Genomic DNA, 19319 nt, shown 5'->3' on the forward strand with positions numbered 1-19319 from the left:
GGAATCGAGACTGGAAAACACTTCCAGCTGTGGTCTGCTTCTCGCTCTAGCAGAGAGGGCACTTACTAAATCAGAAAGCACAAGTATGCCAATACCAGCCCCTCCTTACTACTTGCTAAACTGCCATTGATCTATGCATGGGTTAAATTTATGTTTATTATGTGTCCTTTGTAGTCTTTCTATGCATCTAATGCATTCCCAGCCAGCTCTCTGTAACACGTGGTGAGAAGTACCCACTAGCTATTGATGACTGTTCAGAGAGGAAACCAGAGATTTAGACAAAATGTGGGATCAGAAACGGTTGAAAGTATAAAGAGTAGCTCAGAGGAAACTTTTCCAGACACGGTCATCTCTGTAGTTGCAAAGCGTATTTGATTTTAATACTTGTGAACAACCTCCTTTACTTAAAGATGCTGTAATTTGGGGTGTGCAGGGGTTGGGCAGGAATGCTCCCTGAGATGGCCATGGCGCAGCTCTGCGGGGACTAGAGTCAGCTATTTCACACGGGCCAGGGGAGGACAGGGTCCTCCTCGCGAGGTCACGTTAACCCTTCTGACTCTGCAGAAAGTGGGAATGAAGCAAATGTTTTGGATGATTTTAAGATGCAAGCAATTGCAGGCCTGGGTTCTTACAAGTGCAGTCTTGTACCCAGAGATCTTGGCAGGTGAAGAATGCGGGGCTACCAGTTTTCAGGGGCAGTTTTAAAATCCTATAGTTTTGTCTTTTTTTTTTCTTTTTCCTTAAAAGATACTCCTTCACTTACCAGGTGAATCTCCGTGTTCCGTCTGCAGGCTGATGTGAGCCCTCGTTGTGGCCTCGCAGGTGTTGTGCAGGGCAGCCCAGAGCGCAGGCGGGGATTGGGCGGTGATGCCCGCAGAGGCAGGAGCCGATGCTGTCCTCTAGCCCTCAAAAGTGCGGCCGCTTTCCCTAGTCCCAACCAGGCTGCTGAAAGGCAGGCCAAGGCAGGGCTCAGCAGGGGAGAGGGGGCAGCCTCGCCTGAGACCAAGAGCGGCGAGGCCGAAGTGGGCCAAGAGCGCCACTCCGTTTCAAACCCTTTCCAACGACCCCACGGGACAGAGTTGAACTCCGAGTCTGTTTAGCTGGTCCTGCTGAGCTGGGTGGATTTTCAGTGTTAAAATCATTTATGACTCTCTATGTTCATGCAATCAAGCTAATCTAGGAACTGCAGCAGGAGGAAATAATTTGGGCAGATTATGTGAGGAACAGCAAAGGGGGTTTTGTATAGGGGAGCGAAGCTCTTGAGCAGATTTGGTGAGTTCCATTTCAAGTTTCACTAAAATTATTCTGACCAGGTTTTTTTTTTTTCCCACATTTTTATTTTAGGCTTGTATAATGTCATCATAAAACACAGAGGTGAATCACACTACAATAAAAGATTTAGATGCAGATGCATAAGATGAGTTTTTAAAATAAGTTAACTCATGCTGAATGATGGTCCATGACTTTGGGAAAGGTCAAAGATGGGCACTGCAGGAAGAGGAATGGGAGGTCAGATCTACCCATGGGATGGGTACAGAAGTTTAACTGGCAGGGCCTTCCTGGGGAGTGAGGGGGCAAGAGGTACCCACAATCTCAAAAATTTGCATAGACTCTGACCCAACAAGTGTACTTTCACAAACTTCATTTTGTGAAATATTTATAATAGCAAAAACGTGGCGATGTCATAAATTTCACTGGCAGGGAAATCATTTAATGGAGTCTGGATAATTGGAACACTAGTTGACCATCACAATTTAAGTTATATAAAAATATTTAATGGCCTGAGAAGATTTAAAAAGCAGTTCACAAAAGCCTATTTTCAGTGTGGTCTCATCTTTGCAAAAATAGACATACAAAGGTCTTTTTAAAAAGCCTGAAAGAGTCTGCACAAGGATATTAATCAATACTAACCAATATTTTAGCATGTATTTTCAAAATTTCCTAAATTTCTAAAATGTTTAGGGCACATCAATTATTTTTAATCAGAAGAAATAGATTTAAAAATATAAAAGCATTGTGTGATGCATTATTTACACCTATTGCAGATAGACAAATTATGTCAAACCCATCAATATAAGAATCTCAAATTTTAAGAAAATTTGGACTTTAGTTGGACAGTAGTTTTTATTTCATGAAATTATTCCATTTAACAGTCCATTATTTTACATAATTCACACTTTTGCTTAAATTTAATATCGAATATGCAGTAACAAAAGGAAGTTCATATCCCAAGTAGCTGCTAAGTGTTTACACATGGACAAAACAGATGCCTCCTTAATGATTCTCATTCCTGCTTAAGTATGTGCTTACTAAAGAAGCAGTTACTAACTCAAGAACTTAACTGGATCCTGTCTACGGTAGACTGACTTACATACCCCGATTTAGATATATTCTTAATCTTAATTTGCATCCCTGGGGGTATAAATCTACTGTAAATAGGGTCTCTTGAAGATGTTATTTTTAGTTAAGCTGTGCTCCAACCGAATGTGTCTTAATCAGGATTACAGGAGATGTTATAAAGAGAAGAAACTGGAAGCCAGGGTAAGAGAAAATCAGAGAGAAGCTAGGAGTCAGCGGGACCTGGGAGGGAGAGGAGAGGACATCGCCAAGTGACTGTGGGGAGCCAAGGAACCCAGCCATCACCCGCAGCCAGCACCAGAATGTTAGACCGTGGTGGGAAAGCGTATCCTTGCTGACGCCTCGGTTTTGGACTTCTCCTGGCCAGGACACTGAGAGCCAATAAATTCCTGTTGTTTAAGCCAACCCGTTGTATGGTATTTGTCACAGCAGCCTAGCAAACGAGGGCACTGATCTACCACTGCTTTGTCCTATGCACTGCAGCACCTGTTAGAAGGATGTAGGGAAGCAGATGTGGCTCAAGTGACTGGGCTTCCCTCTACCCCATGGGCAGACCCAGTTTCAATCCCCGGGACCTCCTAGTGAAGGCGCGAGCCTGCGTGGCGAGCCAAGGGCCCGCGGGGGGAGCCACACAGCCAAATGATGACGCAACAAAAGAGACCAAGCGGAGAGTCAAGGCGAGAGGCAACAGAAACCAGGAACTGAGGTGGCGCAGGTGACAGGGAACCTCTCTCCACATTGGAGGTCCCTGGGGTCGAATGCCGGTGAATCCTAGAGGAGAAAATGAAAAGACAAAAAGAGAAATAGATACAGAAGATCACACAGTGAATGGACACAGACAGCAAAAAACAGCAGGCGGGAGTGGGGAGGAAAAAGAAAATAAAAAAAAAGAGCTACGGGGAATTCCTGGCAGAGGGAGGAGAACGCAGTCACTCAGACGAACACAAGCAGGGGCACGGGACAGCGGGGGTCAGGCTGGAGACAGCGGGGGGCAGGCCACATGAGAAGCTGCTGGATGGGAGTGGGGTCCCAAGGGGGGTGTCTGGGGTGACCCCAGTATGTCTCTGAATTAGCCATCAATTGCAAGAACCAGAAGGCACATGCTCCTTTTTCTGGACTCACCTGTAGTTTGTGATTCTATTGTGGTACTTGTTACTTTTGAGCTAATCCACAGCATTTCTTGAGGACCGTTATGTACAGAGGTCTGAAGTCACTGCAATTTTCAGTATCATTGTATATGAGGATAAAATCCCTGCCCTCAGAAGCTTACAATCAAGAAAGGCTGTTATGGAAAAATCCCCAAGTAATGATAATATAAGTCAAATTAAAATAACTTCCACCTATCTTTCATCTCTGTCTGCTCCAATGTCTGGTACAAAGGTGTTTAATATATGTTTGCCAAACGTCAGTACACATTGGGTGCCATCTACATTATTTATTGTTCCAAAGGGAATTCAGCTGTTTCACTGATTTTCAAAGGTAACACCCAGCATTGTTCAGACATGAACTGTACTTGTATTAGTAATTCATGATTATACAGTCTCCAACCATTTCATTAGCCCAAATGTTTTACAACAGTTATGTGCTTCCACAGATAGTCTATGTGATAAAATAACTTTAGAAATGTTAACTCATCTTGGCAAACCAAGCAACATCTAATAAGGCATTTCTTATCTTCCATCTTATACCAAAAATTCAATGGTATGTGTAAGTGATCTCTGCCCTCAGCCGGACACACAATTCAATGACACCATGCTCAGTTACCTTGAAAATGTAAACAGTATATGTGTGCCTCTCTCTCTCTCTCTTTTTAATTCTCATGAGACAACACAAGCATTTCGGTATTCAGATATCATAATTGAATTCATGTGGATCTTTGAATACTTGGGCTTCAAATTCCATCTGGCTCTGTAAAATAAAAGCACTCAAGTTAATAGAGACTTCCACGCAAGGGAGAACAAACAAAATGTTGTACTTGTCTCCTCTATGTAAAGAGACAGGTTAGCTGAAGAAGTGTGGGATTCTGATTTCCACACATTTTTCACTCACAGAGCTGGATTCTGGGGACACCAAAAGATGAACAAGACTGCAGAGATCCAGCTCCCCAGGAGTGTCTGGCGTGGTGACAGAGACCAGTCCAAAAGCCGGCCAGAAAGGGCAGTGTGCTGAGCACGCACGGGGCCTCGGGCGTCCCGGGGCACGAGCTGGTCCCAGGCGGCCGGGGCAGTGGGCCAGGGGCTTCCCTGTGTAGGGGAGGCCGGGCTGACAGCCGGGGTGAGGAGGGCTCGTGGCCCCACACCAGGAGAAGCCGAGAGTCTTCATGGGCCTGCTAGTCATGGACAAGAGTGGGCTCAGGATGAGAAGCTGGATGGCAGGGCAGTTCATAAATCTCCACAATTCCTTCAAGAAACTTGGCTGTGAAACAGACAGACTTTGGGCAGGAAGAAGCAGCAGATGTGGAATCAGGGTCTCTCTCCTTCCTTTCCTTTTCCTCCCTCCCTCCCTTGGCTTTCTCGCTTCATTTCTAATATAGGACAGGTTTAGATCTGTTTACATTTTGGAGAGAAGGTGTAAGTCAGAGGGCAAAGGCAGAAGACGTAAGTAAAGGGTGAAGCGGTTGCTGAGGAAACGGAAGGAGATAGATCCAGAACTCTCCATCAGTGTTTGGGATTCATTCACTCACCCATTTGTTCATTCAGTCAACATGTATTAGGCACCTATCTGTACTAGGCATGGAGTTTGGAGGTAACAGGGGGAGAAAGACAAGAGTCTGCCCTCAGGGAGATTACATGCCAGTTGTGGAATCAACAGTGAGTAAGTGAGTAAATATGTCCCTTTGGGTGATAAGTACTATGAAGAAAAATAATGCAGGGCTAGGAGGCAGAAAGGGAAGACAGGGTGATTAGGATGGCCAAGTTGAGACTCTGGGATCAGAGACAGGAATGAAGGCTGGGGAAGAATGTTCTGGAAGGTGGGCGGTGAGCTGGGTGGTTTCAGAACACAGCCATAAGGCCAGCAGAGCTCCAGGGGTACGAGAGCGGGAGGCAGTAGGGGATGAGGCTGGAGAGAGAAAGGGGCCACCGGGAGGACTCTGGAGCCACAGTGGCGGGCTCCAGGCAAGTCAGGGGCATGACAAGGTTTGTGTCTTTAAAATATCCTGGATGTTGTGGAGAAGAGTCAGGAGGGGCAACACCGGCAGCAGAAAGCTAACGGTGGCAGCCAGGCGACAGGCGAAGATGGTTTAATTTAGATGGTGGCCGGTCAGCGTGTGGAGAAGAGGTTCTACTCAGGCTGTGTGTGAAGGAGAAGCTAATACTTCTCCAAGAGTGGAGTCAGGATGGCTTTTGACTGAGCCACTGATGCACAGAGGTGCCGTTTACTAATGCACGGGATTGAGGAAGGACATGTTTTAGGGGGAAAACAAGAGATTGTTGAGGACATTTTGAGTCGGCAGCAGGAGAGACAGTCTAGAGGGTAATATGTACCACATGGCTCCAGCTCCTTAGTATCCCTCAGTGAATCCTTATCCCCTTCAAGCCAAAAGGCAAGCTCTAAGCACCACAGGACGTGGCTTTTCTATGCAGCTCCAATCTCATCCCAAGCCAAACGCTCTTCCACTATAGATTCCTCTGCAGTACCTCCTCTCTTCCACCTTGCTCCCTCCCTCTCTGTCTTTGCGTACATCACTCTGTTCTCTTGACTGTCCTTCCCATTTAAACTAGCTGACCACTGTGTCCTCCAATTACTCAGTTCTCCAGGCGAGTTTTCCTTGTCCCACCAGCCACGTCACAGGTCATCCCACACCACTGGTTTCGAGGTCCCTCTTTTCTGCTTCCACACCACCCTGTGCATATGTCTAGGGACCCTGGAACCAGGGTGTCTGGGCTCGAGTTCTGGCTCCTTCACAATGAGTGAGTGAACTTGGGCAAGTTACCTAAACTCTCTGAGACTCAGTTTCCTCATCTGAAAGAGGAGGACGATAATACTGTCCACTTTGTAGAATTGTTGGGGGGACTAAATGAGGCGATTTGGGGCATAGCACCTATGACAGCACATGGCACATGAGTCACCATGCAAGTCACTATTATTATAACAATAGTTACCACACTGTTGTGTAATTATTTTCACGCTGATTTTTCCTAAGAAATAAAAACCCTAGGGTGCAGCCACTGAGCTTTTCTCATCTTTGTTTCTGGCATGTATTAAACCTCATTAATTGTTTTATATGCGAATACATGGGAAAAAAGTAGGAATGGGCATAATAATATCATGAAAAGAATCAGCAGGTATTTTTCTCAGTGGTCCTCCTCTCTTTAGAAGCCATTCTCTGTGCCTGAACAAATACAAGAAATCCTGGCTTGTTGGGCCTGGATTATATTTCAGTTGTGGTTCTGGGAAAGAACTACTGTTACCTTAGGGTCAGGTAGACAGGGTCCAAAAGCTTCTAACAGAAGGGTCTCCTCTCTGACGGCCTGTTCATAGTCTGCAAAGGACAGCTTCCCATCATGGTCGCAGTCCTGGAGGAGGACAAGGAGCCTGGGAGGCCACAGCCCACAGCACACGTGTCTGCACAGATGTGCTATCTTTCCATTGTAAAGCAAGGAAGGAGAATGCTAAGAGGCTCAGTAGGAAACCTGAAAAGAACTTCCAGCATTGTAATAAAAGAACGCAATTCAAGTGTTTAATTTCACCCAGCAGGAATATGATGACTACCATGATTTTAAATCTCATATCCGGCCAGTGCATTTCAATATAAAACCTTAAATCATCCATATTTACCATTTTCTTAAGTGTTATTTCCACCAAATCTTTGATTCCTTCATCAGGATCTTCTTCAGATGGCTGTTTGAGAAGGCTGTTCTTCAACATGTGAAACATTTCCTCCTTTGAAATGAATCCATCACCATTCAAATCAAACACGTCAAAGCAATCTTTTCAAAAGATAACAAATTATAATTTTGATACAATCACTAAGGTAACACTTGCTCTGATAAAGTTTTCAGAGCCAACCTCCATGCTGCCGGTGCTTTCATCAGCCTCACAGTTAGAGTGCAATCTGACATTCACAGTAAATGCTTAATATATGCAGTTGTTTATATTCACTAATCTTTGGAGGACTGTGCCTTATACTGAGCTATGGAAAAGCATGCTGATGAACAGTAACTTGGATCTTTTCATCTTGAAACTCTAGGGAAACTGATTAAATTAGGACCCTTAAATCAGAGATAACCAGAATCAATAAAGAACTAATTAAGGGTTACTCAATCAGTTGATTAATAATCAGGACAGTTGAATCAAGATTCTCTAGTTTTACTGTGACAGTATAGGTAATGAAATGTGTAAAACACTTAATATTTAAACCCGTGTGCATAATTAGCATGGAATCTTGCTAGGCATGAATTAATCCTCAGAATCTCTTAATTTTTCTTTTCAATATATATTTTGTATTCATTTCATATCATTAACTTGAATAAAGAGGCTAATGGAGATTAAAATGAACAAATAAACCCACTTCACTGGGTTGAAGAACATTGGTTTAAATACTTTAAATGTTAATCATAATGTACAATCAAAATAATTTAAAATGGGAAAATCTGAAATCTTACATTTCATTTTTTCTTCCAAAGTTCCTCGAAGAAACAATGACAGTCCATTAATCCACTCTGATATATTTACACAGCCGTCATTATCTTTATCAAACCCTCGGAATACTAATGGGAGAGAAGAGCAATGTCACACTTGTGGCGCCTTGTCATTCTCAGGAATATACTTTTTTCTAGAGAAAATTTTAGGATCAGATAGTCTAATATTCTCATTTGAAAAAGGAGGAAATCAAGGCATTATAAACATTGGAAAACTTTCACATTTTCTCTTTCTATTTTGTGGAAACAAAAAAAAATAACAACTCCTTAATGTCTAATAAATAAACAAAGAAGAAAATTTAATATAGTAATATTAAATATGTAAGTTTCCATTGTGATACCCAGGAAAAATAATGCTACTATGTAACTGGCTATATTTTAATGTTTATTGGAATACTTTCTATGGTGAAAATACATTTAAATATCTTTTAAAAACAATTTAGTTTCTATTACATTACTAAGTAGAAATATAATTGTTTTGTGCTTTCTGACATAAAGGGAATCCTAGATATTTAACCTGTCTTTGCCCTCTTGTTAAATGCACAAAAATGAGCTGATTTTATTTCCTTTCCTATGATCTATGCAAAACTAAATTTTTATTTTCAAGTGAAATTGGAAATGTAGAACATTACATTTCCTAACAAGAATATGTCCAAATTCCAAAAATTTTAATCAGGTAAGGCTGGATTTGGCTTTCTTGAATCTCATGTGTTTACTTACCTCTGTCCATAATCATGTCATCTGTCATTCCAAAAGTCATGTGCAAGATGTTTCGAAATGCATTACGATCCAGTCCAATGACTGTACTTTGCCGTTCTGTTATCTCTCCCACCAAGTTATAAAAGAGATTTACAAGACAGCTCACTTCATGTTTATTAACTGTAAAAGAATAAAATTAAGATAACAAAAATGTATTCTTATTGCTAAATATTAACTTAAATTCTGCATTAAGGATTATCGACATTAAATACATTAAATACATACTAGTCACCAGAAAATATTCCTGTTTTGAGATTCATGACCCGAAGCTAACAGAGCATGGTCAGTGCTCCACTATCCACTGAAATACAAGTAGCATCACCTCTAGATAAGAGCTGAATATTAGACAGATGCAGTTTTGTTAGCCAAGCCGGTAGAGGTCTGGTTAAGAATAATAAATGCCCTTTTAAGAGTAGGAATGTTCCTTTCAGCATTATGATCATAGGTATTCATGAGGTTGGTAACTTCACTTTCCATGCTCAAATTCTTCTCCCTGGAAACAGACCCCAGGTTCCTAAAAAACAGGCCATAATTTTCATTTCCACTTAGTTTTAGTAAATTCATAAGAAAAAATTTGTAAATCAGAATCACCTATTTTCTAATAAAGAGCTTTTAAAGATGTGTGTATGTATAAATGTATGATATGTCTTTAGCTATGTTACTACAGTGATATGTTGAAAATAAACATACCTGGTGGAAAGGGTCAAAGAGAAGAAACCAAGCAGTCTTTGTAGTGCTTTAAGGCAAAACGTGTGGAAATAAACAAAAAGGAACCCAATTTGGTACCCACTGTGGACCATGTGAAATTAACATGTAACTATTCAGTATTCCTTTGGAGGAAGGAACATTTTACATAAAACATAGATACTTGCCAATACACATAATTGCTTAAAGGGTGGTGTTTATAAAGACCTAGCTAATTATTTGTGTTCCAATACCCATTTGAAGTTTGTAGATGGAAGGGTTATTACCTGGCAGTAAGAACATAAAAGTGAGTCTAAGTATGAAGTAAGGGTGGAAGATTTTATTTTAAAACAAGATAAAATTACAGTTGAACAAGAAAAACAACTAGGATGAAACTTGTGTACACAAAAAAGCAACAGCACACAGGAATCGGGAATCACACTTCATCACCAGGCACTAAGGGCCCCAGGCTTGCATGTTATTTCTGGTTTGGGGCACTGCAATTTAAGAAGAAAATTGAAAACTTCAGAAAATAATTTGAAATTTAGTGAGTAAATTGATTAAATAACAGGAAAAATACATGAAAGATTATGATTTTAAAAAAGAGCTGTTAGTGGTTGAGGAAGAAAAGCCTGCATGAATATTGATCTACTAACTGTCTTAATGTGTGTGAAATGCTAGTAGAGGGGATGTTGGTTAGCTATTTTTCCATCTTGGCTGAAATATAAATGAAATAAAATCTGTTTAACTATGACTATGAAGATTAACCTTAAGAAAATATTATTTCTTGCTGAAATGTTTCTCAACTTTTAGAATATAATATTAAATGAAATTAGGGAAATTCAAGAGTAGATTTTCATATTTTGGGAATAGTCTAAAGGTATCCTGAAGATCATATCAGGCATAGTGGATTTAGTAGTCATTCACTTAAGAGCCATTCTCTGATTCTACAAATTTTATTCATTTCATCCTTGTGGTTTTATCATCTGGCAATGATAATAAAATGTGATCTTAGGGGAAAGGTCTGCTATTTAAAACAATTTAAAATTATTTTAATGTTTATGATATGCAATTATATATATAGAATTTAACTAGGAATCATCAAAGATTCTGTTTCACTTTAAACATTTTATGCAAGGACAGAAATCAGAAGTTGACAGTTTTTTCACCAATCTTTTCACTTAACTTTTAAGATGTACACCCACCTTTCGACTGTTCACAGGATATCTGTTTGCAATATATTGCACTTACTGAATGGGCTAAATAAGATCCGGTGTTTTGTACAGCAGTTATTACATTATTTATGAGTACTTATTCACAATATTTGCTATCAAGATCTGTACTTTTCCAAGAAATGAAAGCATCCAAACCACATTCATGGCTTCTAAGTCCATGGACTATTCTGTTTTTCCAGCCTCAGCACAACCTTAAAGTTTCCTATGAAATTCGAATACTACATTTCAAAACGTGTGGATAGGGGAGATATCTCATTTTGTCACTACAAGTCTCCTTTGCCTTTAAACCCTATCAGCAACTGGAAAGTGGAAGATGAGTTGGGAAGAGATTCATTATCATCTGTTTAGTTTTGTCCAGTACTTTGGTATGCAAATAAATCTTCTTGCTAAAAGATCGTTTTCCATGTCACTTCAACTCACCTTTCCTAGCAATGTTCAGACACTGATAACCATGGTCCCCTATGGATCTCTTGCTAAGATTCCACCTTTTGGATCTCGCCAGGTTATTTGCTCTAAAAAGAGGTAGAAGGCAGGGTAAAGTTCATGGCGTAGGTTGGTTATGCCACTTTTCTTGAGTCTAGTGGTTTTAGTACTTATTTTACTCCTCGGTCTGAGGTTAAAATCACGTGTCTTGAAGGCATATAAATCATTTGTCTATAATGTAAAAATAAGTTAGGAAGAGGGTTTGAGAAGCAAGAAAGTGCATGCGTGGGAGTGAAGTGATAAACGCCTGGAGGCCGGTCCTTAAAGATCCTGGGCGTGGGTGCCTTCCCGGAGCTCTCTAGCTTCCAAAGAGAAGCCAGACTTCTCTTGGGAAGGTGGGGGTGGAGAGAGACGCATCAGCCGGGATGGGGTTGCGCAGTTAAACGGGCTCCGGAGTGGGCATCAGCCCTGGTTTGCATGTCCAACACTTAACTCTTACTTACAGTGTTTGCAATTTTTAGCTAAGTTGTCCGTCAACTTCTGCAGTTTCTTGCGATTCATGCTGGGCGCCCAGTGAATGGGGTGGGGTCTGCGGCGGGTGTCTCCGGGTGCTCCGTTACCGGGGTCCTCTCGAGCTCTGGGGCTGGGCAACCGGGCCCCGGCGCGTGGTGGGCGTGAGCGCTGTCCTAACACACAACGTGGCCATGGCAACGGCGCGGCCTGCAGCCCATTGGCTCCCCGGCTGTGCGCTCAGGGCGCGTGCTCTGCCCAAGGCACACCAAGGCCATGGCAACGGGGAGACCGGCCGCCGATTGGCTCCCAGGCCAGTGGGCGCCGGGCGCGTGCGCTGTCTTAACTCGCCCCGTGGCCATGACAACGGCTCAGCCAGGCGCCGATTGGCTCCCGGGCCGGTGCGCTCGGTGCGCGTGCGCTCTCCTAACACACAACGTGGCCATGGCAACGGCAGAGCCGGTTGCGGATTGGCCCCGCGCGTGGTCCCACTTGGAGTTTCAACCCCGCACGCTGCGGAGAGTATTCTGATAGCTGACATTGGATTGCTCATGTTCGGGGGTTACTCTCTTTTGAGTTCACGGCATTTTTGTTCGACTCTAAATTATCAAGGTCTAAAAAATGCTATGCGCGCCGTGCGAGGAATGTCCTGCATAGTGAGAGTTACACCCAAGCTGAGCTTGGGTCTCCAGGGAGCTCCGGGGGAACTGGAGGAGCTTCAAGAAATAGCAGGTGTTTCTCTAGATGGCCGTTCCACGGAGCCGTGCAGGAAGCTGAGGAGTTGGTTTGTGGCCTGAACCGCCCTTGGGATGTCAGAATGTGCTGTGACGCCAGGACGGAGCCTGAACAGGACATCTTTAGGTTTACGGTGGTGTTCCTGGGAGCAAGAGGACTTTGGAGTGTATTTTCCCCAACTTCTCCTTGAGGGGCGGAGGTTGTCAGTGGAATCTGGGGGAAATCACTGGCAATTTTCAAGCTAGTGAAAGAGGCAGCCTCTCACAGAGAGCCAGGCTGACAACTGCAGCTCGGCTCCGGGGTGCAGCCCAACCTTGCTTTTCTGGAATATATCCCAGGGGAATTTATTCTTCAGTTGCTTAAAAAGCAGATTCTTTAACTGAAAACAAAACACAGTCCTTACATCTTTAGTGTGGGAAGGCTTTCTGCTCTTCTTAACTATGGATGGAACACCCTCTTTGAATTAAGATAGCAATATACAGCCTAGCTCAGCCAGAAGCACAGAAACTACGGTGCTCTCCAGAGTGTTCATTTGTTTGCCTTCATATGGGCCATGGCCTTTGGGATACAAAGTATTTTACGTATACATATGCCGTCTTGAGACTGAAAACAGAAGAGTTCTGCCGACCACGTGCAGCAATCCAAAACGAAATGGTTCCAGTTATGAGGTCCCTGGTTTTCCTTCCCTGTTTCCTTTGTTTGTCGGGGTAAAAAAAGGATTGGGATGCTGTTTGAAACCTGAGCAGATGATGCTTGTTGAAGGCACGGAGTGTGTTATCCTAAAACATGTTCCCCAAGAACAATTAATCATATGAAATGGTTAGCAATTATGAGTATGAGCTTGCAACAGTACTCTGATAAACAGCTCTCCTGTATGCCACCTTGTCTAACAGCTGTGAAATTTCTAATGAGTTTGTGGAGAAGAGATGGAAAGGACTAGACATATTCTAATTACATTCACCTGTGAAACCCTGGTACCTTTTAAAAGATTATATGGAGTGATAGCAAATATTTAAGTCATGGACATTTTTGCAGAGTCATTTCTAAAGGGAGGAAGGTGAAAGAGTTAGTGCTGAGCTTTGTACTCGCTGGCACGTAGGGAGCCGGGCTCCACTGGAGGCCAGCACACTGGTGGATGCGCCCTGTTGTCTGAATGGACTCAGGGAGGTAGCTGGGGAGTACCTGTGGGTTTGCTCGTCAGTTCTTATTTCATAAGGTTCAGGCCTGGGACCAATCAACCACGTTCCTTTAAAGTGGAAAAAATGATGTAAGGGGAATTTCAAAGACTTTTTAGATTAAAATTTTCAAATCTGTTTATCAGGAAAAAATGCCTTCACATGTTGAAAGACCTTTGTGAGGCATCCCCATATTATTCCTATACATGTAAAAAAGATTTTTCTTCCATGGTATTTTATCAAAAAAATTCCAACTGCACTATTGTGTGAAACATCCTTTAAGAGAGTGGACTGTAGAGCTGATTGTACTATAGGGCCTTGCAAATCTTTCCAGAGAAAGCCTGGTGTTCTCCGGTGGCATGTTTTGGCAATATCTCTTTAAAGTTCAGAACTTTATTATATTCTTGTGAAGTTTTTTAATTCGATATTTTTAAACTTTAGAAATAAGTGTGTTCCTGAGAAAAACAGCCAGATGGTGACATTACAAGGAAAATTGGAATTTCTATTTGTAGCATTTAGTTGATAATACTGAGTCAAACAATTGTTTTTTACAATTGTTTTCCCCTTAAGTGATTTCTCAGAAAAGGCAATTAAACTTGAAGCTTATATCAAATTAATCAATAATGGAATAATAAAACATTGTGTTTAATTTGTGTTGTTACACAACTTATATAGTGCAGTAAATGATTACAGAGTTTTCCAAATTTCAGGCAACTTCGAGATAATACTTTTGAATATAAAATATTTGTAAGACACATTAAAGTGACTATTAATGCTATGAATGTTTTCTTCAATTTTGTTTGCCAAACAGTTTTCCCTTTGACTTACAATTATTTGGAATTTTGCCATGATAAATGTATTGGGCCAAGATTTGCTGAAAGTGTTTTGTTTAATGTGGACCTTTTATGAGGAAGGCTTTTGGAAGCTGTTTAGGAAATGACATCATGGAACTGATGTCCAAGTATATTACAAATCTATTATAAAATTGTTTTAATAAAAGGAAAATAGAAGGGTTAATTATCTGTATAATTTAAATTCAATTTTACTAATTTCATTTTGTGGAGATAGTGATGAAAATTTTTGAGATGATTTTAACCAATAGTTTGGTGGTTGAATCTCCATTCCTATCTTTTGCCCCTTTCCTCTTTTCTATTTACTGTAGTCACCTGGACTTATTTTCAGTACCTCAAACCTACCAGATGCTCTCTCACCTCGGAACTTTTACATATTCTGCACACACACACATACACACACAGTAGACAAGTCTTAAAGAGCATGGTTTTGACTACCCTATGTAGAGCAAATTCCTCCCTGTCCCATCAAGATTGTTTCCTTCCTAGCACTCACCCCAATTAGCAAGAACTTTCTTTATTTTTCAATGTGCCCACTATCTTGTAAATTATATGTCTCTCTCTTTCTATATTCATGTCTAATTTTATGTCTGTATTTATCTATGTATCTGAAGTTTAAAAATACAATCTGTGTTCTGTTATTGTCATTAATGAATGGAGGTGAGGAAATTTGCTAGAGGACTAAACCGCTGAGATCCCCCTCAGCCTCCCCACTGTCCAGAACCAGTCCAGGAGGCCCTTCCGCGGTCCTGGGGGTTGGCCTCGACCAAGGATGTGGGACCCACAGCCGGGGCTTGAGAAGCACGTGAAGTGGATGTGGAGGGGACCCTGGCCCTCCTAGTGTACCCTCTCCTGGATCTGGGGCCAGAGGTCAGAGGTAAGGGCGTGCAATTGAGGGAGTAAGTGTGAGTATGTGTGTGAGTGGTAGGAGTATATGTGCAAGAGGGTGAGAATGTTTATGAGTGTGTGTGGGCGAATGTGTGTGAATGTGGAAGTGTGCAAGTGTATGTGCTGTGTATGTGTGTTCTGACATGTAGGAGACGCTCAGGAGATAGTGATGAATGCTAAAGCTTATTTACCTTGCAGACAGATATAAAGATATGTCTTTCTAAATTCAACATTTTTCTGTTGAAGATGCAATGTCCTGTTATATGCATTAAAGGGGTCTGGTCAGTAAAGAAAAGTTTTCTTAAGCCTTTCCCTAAAATACATACTCAATATTCACTATGTTAACACATTTTACATCCTTTTTTTCCCATAATTAAGTGACCAGTGGGGAATACTGGGTAAGGGAAATGCCTAAAGTATATCAAGTGTAGGGATCCTAGGTCTTACATGTAATTTACAAAATTGTAGATTAGGATATGGCATGTAATGAGTGATTATTGTAACGGCAAAAATGTCATTAATTTTAGGTAAGGAAGCTGCCCTCTGGCCTCATGGCACCATCGGGATGAGCTGGGCTGCTTCTCAGCTGAATGTGAGACCCTATTTAGGGTCCTCTGGGCCTCATTCTCTTCCATTTAATTATCTGTTTGGCTAAGCAGACTCTTCTGCTGAATCCTCAGGGTTCCTGGAGGAGGCACATGGGCTTCACATGGCTTCACGTACCTTCTGCTCAGTAGTGGTCAAGAGATGCCACACCTGCTCCGAGTCAATGGGGAGGTTAGCAGGGTGTCCTTAGCCCGGATGGCACACAAGGACTGACAAATATAGTGCCTTGGACTGCTTTATTCTAGCACACAGATGTTTTCAAGGCTGGAAAGGCCCTCTCTCAGCTGTACAGCTCTGATTTAAGACAGCTGGGAGGAGAGATGACCAAGAGCCTGCTGTGTGCCGCGCACCAAGGAAGGGCCTGGATGCCTGAAGCTGAGAGGGTTTTGAGACCCTCTGAAATGGACTGTGCTTTGAGCCTAAAGCCACAACTACGACACAGTTAAGGGGTGTGATGTGCACACTTTCAATTGTGAGTTCTTTGAACCCATGTTTCATTTGGGCTGTGAGGACTATTGGCTGGCATTTGTCTTGCTTTTCATAAATCTGAAACCAAACCGGATACCAAAGCAAGAGACGCACAGTAAAAACTGTCTACACTTTGGGAAATGTTCAGAAGAAAGGAAGACATCGTTCTTGCCTCATATGCGAAAGGAAACAATTAGGCATCAAGTACGTTGAGCCAACTGTTTCAGAGGTAAAGAGGAGACCTTGGCTTTTTGCCTCCTACCGCAGGTAATTTGCTGATACTGTGTTGGATTGCATTTTATTTAAAACGTAAGAAAATGGCTGCTTTGAGATTTGTATTAGTTTTCTAGAAAATAATATTTTTGTCAAGTTGTTTTTAACTATAAGACATCTCTACCTTCATCACTATAACCTCCTTACTTAGGCTTAAATATTTGGAAACTAATTTTAAGAGCCATAAACCATATTTTCCACCTCAAATGTCCATTCTTTATCTTTGCTCCTTCTACAACAAAATGAGTTCCAGAGCTTTGTATCTACATCTCTGTGTGAGCACAGGACACCAGTGCCCAAATTCAAGGTCCAGGCAGGTGCTTTCTCTGCACAAACACCCTCTGTGCAGAGTGGTCCCACACAGGAATCCACACAGCATGCTGGTCCAGACAGTGCTCTCCTCATATCTCTTCTAGAGTGTTGTGGTTAGAAAAGGATAGGCTCTCCGGAGAAGTGAGAAGAAAAGCAGAGAGTGCCATGTCCTAGCGATCATTTCCAGAGGATGACCTGGATTCGGCAATCAGCCCAATGAGGAGCGAGTTCGTATGTGCTTGCCTCTGATAGCCTTATCCTCTTGTTCTCTCTCAGCCTTCTCAAGGCAGGGGGCGATGGTTTGCCTTTGAAGAGGATAACAGAAGAGGGGTATACCTATATGCTATTCGTTCATTCATTCAGACAGCAACCATCTATGGAGCGATACCATGACGTGGAAGTACAATAAGAGCAAAACAAATGTGGTTCCTGCACCCTCAGGGCACGTGCCAGCCAGTGACAACCAGATGCAAGTTAAATAATCGAAAGATAGAGATAAGCACAAACTGCGCACAGTACTGTGAAGGAAAACTGCAGCCAGCTCTGAACAAGGGACTGGTCAGAGGCCATAGCTACCTTTTATTAACACATGCTATGGACTAACAAGAATAGCGTAGGCCCCAAATGTAACCAGCTCCAGTTTAGCACTTCGCCATTGGAGCAATCTGGAGCTGGAAGTCTGCCTGCCACTTGCTAGCTGGGCTACCCTGGCCACGTGCACAACCTCTTGGGTCCTTGTCGTCTACGTTGGACAAACCACCAGAGAAACAATACCCAGCTCCTGCGGTGGCCGGAAGATTAAATGGGCTCCAGAGCACCAGCTGCTGCGTCGGACGCACAGCACCGCGGACCCAGCGCCTGCCAGCTGGTCTCATCGGTGGTAACGGGTGTACAGTAATGTCTGTGGTGTGGACGCGGCACCACGGTCCCCAAGAACTTTCTTGCCCAGTTCCTTGGGACTGTGAATATGTTCCCTTATGTGGCAAATGGAGAGACTTCACGCATGTCGTTAAGGCTCCTAAGCAGCTGACCCTAAAAAAGGAGAGAATCCTGGGATGCCCAGCCTGGCCGAGTAGCAGCCCTTCGGCCGGAGCCCTTGGAAGCAGACGACGAAGGCGGAAAGGAAGTCAGAGAGATCCGAGGCCGAGGAGGATGCCTTGTGCTTTGCTGGCTTGGGAAGGGGTGTGGGGGGGGCGGCGGGGAGTGAGGCGGGATAGGTTTTTGTGTCAGAGAAACGGGAAGTTCCTCCTGCCAACAACGTGAACCGGCCTGGACGTGTTTCTTCCCCAGGGCCTCCAGACAGGAGTCCAGCTGGCTGACACCTTGGTTTTGGCCTGGTGAGACCTTGAGCGCAATCCCCAGTAGAGCTTGGACTTCTGATGCACACAACTGTGAGAAAATAAATGGGTCTTGTTTTAAGCTGCTCCATTTGTAATGCAACAAATACACCACCTACTTAGAACTTTTAACTTCAGTGTGCATTGTAATAATAATTTTTTTAAAAAAAGCATCCAAATCCCAAAGAACCATTAAAAAACAGTTTAACTGGGAAGTGGACGTGGCTCAAGCAGATGGGTGCCCTCCTACCACGTAGGAGGTCCCGGGTTCAGTTCCTGGTGCTTCCTAAAAAAAAAAAGACAAGCAGACACAGGGAGCACACGAGGAGCAGACAGTGAGTGCAAACAATGGTGGTGGTGGGGGAATAAATAAAAAAAAATAAATCTTTAAATAAAAACAGTTTTATTGAGATAATTTACGTAAAATAAATCACCAATTTTAAGGGTAGAGTTCTGTGAGTTTTGAAAATGGATACATTTGTGTAACCATCTGCAACAGTAATGATAGAGAATATTTCCATTATTCTCTAAAGTTCTCTCCCTACCACCGGCCTGACAGACTTGTATGTTTTGTCCCTTTGGTTTCTCCTCATACAATGCGCGGTCTTTTGTAGCTGGATTCTTTTGCTTAGCATAACCCTTTTGACATTCATCCATGTTGTCGCATGTATTAGTTAATTTGTTGCTGCGCAGTATTCCATCGTATGGATGAGGCTGTACTGCCATTCGTTTTACATTCGTTAGTTGGATGTTTGCACTGTTCAGCTTTTGACTATTACTGATAAAGCTGCTATGAAAATTCAAGCACCAGTTTTTATGAGACAATATAAACTGGGAAAATACTTAGGGAGTGATAATGTTGGATCGTATCGTAAGTAGAGGTTTGCCTATATAAGGAACTGCTGAAAAGTTTTCCAAAGTGGCCATACCCTTTTGGATGGAAATCAGCAACTACTGATAATTTTATCTACTCCCCATCCTCACTAGTGCTTAGCATTGGTAGTCATTTTAATTTTCGTCTTTCTAGTGGGTGTACTGTGTTACCTCACTGTGGTTTTAATTT

At 42.5% G+C, this 19319-nt stretch overlaps 1 protein-coding gene and 1 long non-coding RNA gene across 3 annotated transcripts; one reads left to right on the forward strand and one right to left on the reverse strand.

Moving 5' to 3' along the window:
• Positions 1–2101: 2101 nt before the first annotated feature.
• CLXN (calaxin) lies at positions 2102–11775 on the reverse strand. Of its 2 annotated transcripts, XR_011645615.1 has the most exons (8): positions 11605–11775; positions 8721–8879; positions 7965–8069; positions 7138–7289; positions 6771–6875; positions 4123–4266; positions 3481–3571; positions 2102–3129 (listed from the first exon to the last, which is right to left on the reverse strand). XR_011645615.1 is itself a non-coding variant. In XM_004466371.4 (6 exons), exons 1-6 carry the CDS (start codon positions 11660–11662, stop codon positions 4204–4206), a joined length of 642 nt encoding a protein of 213 aa, XP_004466428.1. In that variant the 5' UTR covers positions 11663–11775; the 3' UTR covers positions 2102–4203. The 2 variants fall into 2 exon arrangements, 1 of the variants encoding a protein (XP_004466428.1); XM_004466371.4 differs by having other exon boundaries at positions 2102–4266.
• A 351-nt stretch (positions 11776–12126) lies between these two features.
• On the forward strand, positions 12127–18640 carry LOC131273242 (uncharacterized). Its single transcript, XR_009180386.2, has 2 exons — positions 12127–15249; positions 15788–18640. It is a non-coding gene; the product is annotated as an uncharacterized lncRNA (long non-coding RNA).
• Positions 18641–19319: the final 679 nt, after the last annotated feature.

The sequence above is a fragment of the Dasypus novemcinctus genome, chromosome 14, assembly GCF_030445035.2.
Source record: "Dasypus novemcinctus isolate mDasNov1 chromosome 14, mDasNov1.1.hap2, whole genome shotgun sequence".
Lineage (NCBI taxonomy): Eukaryota > Metazoa > Chordata > Mammalia > Cingulata > Dasypodidae > Dasypus > Dasypus novemcinctus.

What these genes read in the sequence shown, in the direction of transcription:
- CLXN (XM_004466371.4), bottom strand. Translation starts at nt 11,662, where the DNA reads ATGAATCGCAAGAAACTGCAGAAGTTGACGGACAACTTAGCTAAAAAT. An exon ending in AGCTAAAAATTGCAAACACT is followed by an intron (nt 8,880 to 11,604) that starts GTAAGTAAGAGT and finishes ATTCTTTTACAG; the next exon opens with TTAATAAACATGAAGTGAGC. An exon ending in TGACATGATTATGGACAGAG is followed by an intron (nt 8,070 to 8,720) that starts GTAAGTAAACAC and finishes CTCTCCCATTAG; the next exon opens with TATTCCGAGGGTTTGATAAA.